Source organism: Lutra lutra, chromosome 3 (assembly GCF_902655055.1).
Source record: "Lutra lutra chromosome 3, mLutLut1.2, whole genome shotgun sequence".
NCBI classification, from domain to species: Eukaryota; Metazoa; Chordata; class Mammalia; order Carnivora; family Mustelidae; genus Lutra; species Lutra lutra.
In genome coordinates, this window is record NC_062280.1 from 133,859,392 (window position 1) to 133,865,525 (window position 6,134).

General features: G+C 36.5%; 1 protein-coding gene across 1 annotated transcript; it reads left to right on the forward strand.

The window, feature by feature from the left end:
* LOC125095618 (glyceraldehyde-3-phosphate dehydrogenase-like) lies at positions 1-5,803 on the forward strand. Its single transcript, XM_047722056.1, has 2 exons — positions 1-57; positions 4,925-5,803. The coding sequence occupies exons 1-2, from the start codon at positions 1-3 to the stop codon at positions 5,714-5,716; spliced, it is 849 nt and encodes a 282-aa protein (XP_047578012.1). The 3' UTR covers positions 5,717-5,803.
* Positions 5,804-6,134: the final 331 nt, after the last annotated feature.

Here is a 6,134-nt window from a genome sequence, read left to right on the forward strand (position 1 = left end):
ATGTCTGTTGGCCAGACCAAAGTATCAAGAAGCCAGATTTTTCTCTATGAAGGACGTGTCTGTAGTGGATGGTACTTGTTCTAGTGAAAGAATTTAGGGTTGTGGTGTTGGCCAGGTTTATCCACCTAAAAAATCGAGAAACTCATAAATGTAGCACTGAAAATCCTCCATTTAAAATAATGGAGGCAATGACTGTTCCAGGTCCTCTGCCAAGGTAAAACAATGTATGGTACAGGATGTTATCTTAGAAACAGAATTTTGTGTTTAGGTCTACAGTCTTAGAAAGTTAGCAAAGTGTTATATTATAAAGCAAACATGGCACATGGGCAGCCGTGCCAAGGGTGTGGTGATCCCGTTCCAGGCATCACACTGAAGCTTTATCCAACTCTCTTGCACCTGTGAGGTTGAATTGGTTTTTATATTTTATTCCTGTGTCAGGATCTACCCCCGTCACCCTTTTTTTGGATGTACTGTGTCTATGGCAAATGAAGTCCATAAATTAAATAAGTAGATATTTATTTCTTTAACTAACATGGTACTGGGCATATAATTTATCATTGTTTAAAGTTAAGTACACAGATCATATTGTACAACTCCATAAATTTTCACAGAGTGAACATACTCATATTACTACTACTCATGACAAGAAATAAAACAATTTTCAGTACCCCAGTAGCTCCTCCTGTGCCCTTCACAGTCACTACCCTCTCCTCTACTCCATAAGTATTTTCTGTCCAGTCTTTTGAACTTTATAGAGATGGAATCATATAGTACAATGTTTTGGGGAGACAGGTTTTGTTTAAAATTAAGTTTATTTTATATACCCATTTTATTGTAAATAGCAGCAGTTTTAAATTTTTCATTATAGATAGCCTTCTGTTGTATGTATATAGCAAAATTATTGATTTATTCTACGCTGAGTGGATATTTGGGTGATTCCCAGTTTTGACTATTATAACTAATGCTGCTGTGATTATGTATGCATAGTTTTTAATGAACATTTACATGCATTTCTGTTAGGTATTGAATTAAAGTAGAGTTTCTGGGTCATAGGATGTGTATTTTACAATAATAGAGGATATTACTGAAGTTTTCCGAGTGGTTGTGTCAGACTGTGCTTCAATAAGCTATATATGAGAACTCCAGTTTCTCTTGGTCATACATATGTCTTACCATTGTCAACCTTTCTAATTTTAGCTATTCATACTTGTGAAGTGATATCTTGTTGCATTTCTCTCATTAGAAATTAATGCATCGCTCTGTTTGCAGCACACAAAAAAATACGTTTCTAGTTGCAACATCCAAATTATGTTTGGATAATACATAATTATCGATATTAATTCATACTTATCCATAATCTATTCATAATTATCCAATTATGTATCTATTAATACATAATTATCCATAATTATAATTATGCAATTATGTAATACATATAATATATATAATATAATATAATATATAAACAATATGTAATATATAATAATGTAATACATATAATATAATACATATAATACATAATTATCCATATTAATATTATGGATATATATAATATCCATATTAATGGATAGAATATATAATTATATATATATTAATTTAATGTGGTTGTGTGCTTTTTCATATCTTTAATGATAATTTTTATGTGCCTCATATCCTTTTTAATGATTCTTCAAGTTTTCTCTGGGTTTATCTTTTTCTTACTGATTTATGTGTTCTCAGATTATGTGGAATGAAATCCTTTGTTGATTATGTGTTCTTCTATTTTTCCTTTTGTCATAATGATGTGTTTTGATTAAGAGATGATTAATTTGTTTGTGTGTATCCATCCTGCTTAAGAAATCTTTCTGTATTTCAAAGTCATGAATGCTATATGAGCTTACAGAAGCTTTACTCTTTTATCTTTTACATCTTTATTTCTCTGACTACTTTAAAAATTTCCTTTTTTTGTTTTTCAGCAGTTTTGCTATGTTTTTGTTTGTTTTATTTTGTGTTTATCTTGCTTGGATTTCATGGAGGTTCTTAAATTTGTGGATTGATGTCTGTTTTTGTAATATTGTTAGGCAACATCATATAAGATTTTGCCTCACTATCTCCTCTCCTTTTAAGTCTTCAGTAACTTGTCCAATAGATCTTTCATATACCTTTATTTTTCATCTTTTCCTCTCTCTGTTCTTTAGTCTGAATGTTTTCAATTGAACTAACTTCCAGTTCTAATTCTCTTATCTCCTGTTTAATGTCTATAAATTTCTTAATTTTGGTAATTGTCTTTTTCAGTTTAGAATTTTTGATTGGTTTCGGTTTCCGGTCAGTTTCTCCATTTTCCCATCTATTTTCTGAAATCATTAATCACAGTTATTTTGAAGAACAGTTATAGTGTGAGAACCCTGAGGTTTGCATCATCTTGAATCTGTTTCTCTTTTTTTTTTTTTTTAACTTTTTTCTTGTTTTCTGGGCATCTCACTCTCTCTTCTTGCATGCTTAATAATTACAAAGAATTAAATGTCAGGTAGCATATATGAAAAATCATAGAGATAAATTTATGAAGTTCTACTTGATGTTGTCTTCCTCCAGAGAGAATTTAATATTAATTTACTCTGCACTTAGAGTAGGAACAGATGACCTTTACCTGGTCTTGAATTGAACTGGTCAACACTGGATTTTTATGAGAGCTTTGCCCTTAATTCTAAAGTCTGGCCTTTTCAGAGTCCTTTTGGAGGTCTGGGCCTTTTATCAGGGGCTGTCAGATTTGCCAGCCTCTGAACTTCAGTTTTTATCTCCTTACTGTCATTAGACCGTTCAATACTCAATTCAGGTTTTTAGCATTTGGCCATTATTTCTGCTTTGCCTCTTTCTCCTGCCCTTCTTGTAGCCTAACAAATATCTTGAAGGGAAAAACACTACAATATTTACCTCCTTGCTCTCCAGAATCTTGGATACTCAAATTATTCTATTTTCAAACACTTTTTCCCCCCCAACTATTCTATTTATCTCAGATTAATCCTGTAGGAATTTTGCTCTGCAGCAAGCCGCTTCACCAACACCAGGAGCAGGAAATCCTGTAGGCTTTATCTTTGAGAGGCGTCTGCTAGGTTTATTTTTGTATTCCCAGTGACTTCTACAATCCTCAATACATGAATATGCTCAGAAATTTCTTCAATGAATAAAACTACGCAAGAGAAACAAAAACAGGCCCATTTTAAGGGGACGTTTTTGGTTTAATGAAATAGCTAAGAGTTAGTCAAGATTCTTTAAAGCCTAGTCTAATTCCAACATATTTCATAGAATCTTTCTTCACAACTCGAGTTCTCTTTTATCTTCCCCCCCCCTGTAAAACATTTGGAACCCATTCTACAATTTATCTCCTAGTCTTATATTGTCTTAATAGTATGTTTGATGTTATAAAGTAGGCAAATATGTCTGTGATATTAACATTAGGTAAGCTCTACAAGACAGGCTCTGTTACATTTCTGCTAATTTCTGGTGCTAAAGATACTGATGTGATAATTTTTTGAAATGTAAGACAGTCAAAATGGAAGTGCTACATTCTACACTTGAGGGATTCATATAATATATATTGCAGTATATATTTTTTAAGTTAAAATTTCAAATGTGTACATTTAGTAGATTTTGTATAGGTTTTGATGTGTAGATTTTTTGGTGTAGATTTTGTAGATTATTTCTGTAGTGCATGAAGAGCACTATGTTTTTGAGTTAGTGTCCCAATGCTCTATCAGTGTCATTCACATTTGCCACCATGACATGATTATAGGAGGACAGAATCATTATTGTTGTAAGGAGATCTGTTTACTGTGTGCTTAATATGTGATAGATGCCATGGCAATTATTTTATAGGAATTATCTCATTTAATCTTCATAATAACCCAATTCAAAGTTATGATTTTTATCCCAGTTTTTAGGTAAGGAAACTGAGGCAGAAAAAAGTTAAATCACTTTCCCAAGGTTACAGAGCTAGCAAGTGGAAAAGTGCTTGGATCGTGCTTGTGGTAGTATGAGGCCCTAACAAAGTATGTTACACTATTCTACTTTCCATTGAAAATCCTCCAGTCCGTTGTCCTGGTAATGAAGGGGAAACAGAGAAAGAGGTATGATTCAATTTATTTTCTCATTGCCTCAGCACAGTAACAGTGAAGAGGAGGGGAAGGAATGCTTATTTTGAAGTTTTCTTTCATCTTAGGGATATATAATTATCTGTAGGAAAGATGTTTTACAATAAGCATGAAGATTTGGTTCAACAATTTGTTTCTCTCATATCCTGAGTTCTTTTGTTTCTTCATTTTTCGCTGGAAAACTTATACTCAGGAAATTTATAACATAATGCTGAAAGTGCCAAGGAAGAATGGTAAAAGAATCAAATGGGAGGGGGTGCCTGGGTGGCTCAGTTAAGCCTCTGATGCTTGATTTCAGTTTGGGTCATGATCTCAGGATCCTGAGATTGAGCCCTGTGTTGGGCTCTGTACTCCAGTCGGGGGAGACTCTCTCCCTTTGCTTCTCCCCACATTCTCTCTCTCTCAAATCAGTAAATAAATATATTAAAAAAAGAATCAAGTGGGGTAAAAATGTCAGTGACAGACTAAAACATTATGCTTCTTTAGTTGAGAAGAATAAAAGCTGAGTGGATGTCTTTAAAGTCTAGAAAATTACAGTTTTTTTTAAAATTAAAAACAATATTTGAAAGAAAAATGTTGGTGATATTTGAAGTGTTTAGAAGAGGGAAAAATCATGGGTTTTCTTTAGGAAGAATTGAGAACCAGTTACCTAGATTGAAGTGATAGAGAAGTCTGTATTCACAGAAATTCAAAATTAGAAAAGTGAAGATTGTGATGGGTTCTGCTTTTATTGGATTGATTATAATAGTGGAGGAGCATCTCTGTTTCAGAATTATGGAGATAAATAATGTCCTGAGGATAATTTTTCCATCTTCCAGGAGCGAGATCCCGCCAACATCAAATGGGGTGATGCTGGTGCTGAGTATGTTGTGGAGTCCACTGGGGTCTTCACCACCGTGGAGAAGGCTGGGGCTCACTTGAAGGGTGGGACCAAGAGGGTCATCATCTGCGCTCCTTCTGCTGACGCCCCCATGTTCGTGATGGGTGTGAACCATGAGAAGTATGACAACTCCCTCAAGATTGTCAGCAATGCCTCCTGTACCACCAACTGCTTGACTCCTCTGGTCAAGGTCATCCGTGACAACTTTGGCATTGTGGAGGGACTAATGACCACCATCCATGCCATCACTGCCACCCAGAAGACTGTGGACGGCCCCTCTGGGAAGCTGTGGCGTGACGGCCGAGGGGCTGCCCAGAACATCATCCCTGCTTCCACTGGTGCGGCCAAGGCTGTATGCAAGGTCATCCCTGAGCTGAGTGGGAAGCTCACTGGCATGGCCTACCATGTCCCCACCCCCAACGTGTCTGTTGTGGATCTGACCTGCCTCCTGGAGAAAGCTGCCAAATATGGTGACATCAAGAAGGTGGTGAAGCAGGCATCAGAGGGCCCCCTTAGGGCATCCTGGGGTACACTGAGGACTAGGTTGTCTCCTGCGACTTCAACAGACACCCACTCCTCTACCTTTGATGCTGGGGCTGGCATTGCTCTCAATGACCATTTTGTCAAGCTCATTTCCTGGTATGATAATGAATTTGGCTACAGCAACAGGGTGGTGGACCTTATGGTCCACATGGCCTCCAAGGAGTAAGAGCCCCCTGAACCATCAGCCCCAGCCAGAGCAAGAGGAAGAGAGAGGCCCTGAGCTGCTGGGGAATTCCTGCCCCAACTTATCCCCCCAAACACTGAGAATCTCCCATCCTCCACTATTTCCATCCCAGACCCCCTGAAGAAGGGGGAGGGGCTTGGGGAGCCCTACCTTGTCATGTACCATCAATAAAGTATACTGTACCCCCCAAAAAACCAAAAAACCCCCCAAAACAAAACAAAAAAAAACAACTTACAAACAGATACAGTTATTATACACATAATTTGGATGTTGCAACTAGAAACGTATTTTTTTCTGTGCTGCATGCAAACAGGGTGATGCATACTTCCATGCAGCTGCTGGTTATAAAGTGTAGGCATTTCAGGAGCATGGATTTATTTTTTTTGCATTTAAAAAAAAA

Excerpts from the sequence above, each read along its gene's own strand:
- LOC125095618 (XM_047722056.1), top strand. The coding sequence starts at position 1 with ATGTCTGTTGGCCAGACCAAAGTATCAAGAAGCCAGATTTTTCTCTAT. Across the intron at positions 58-4,924 it reads TTTTTCTCTATGAAGGACGT|GATAATTTTTCCATCTTCCA; the intron begins GTCTGTAGTGGA and ends TAATGTCCTGAG.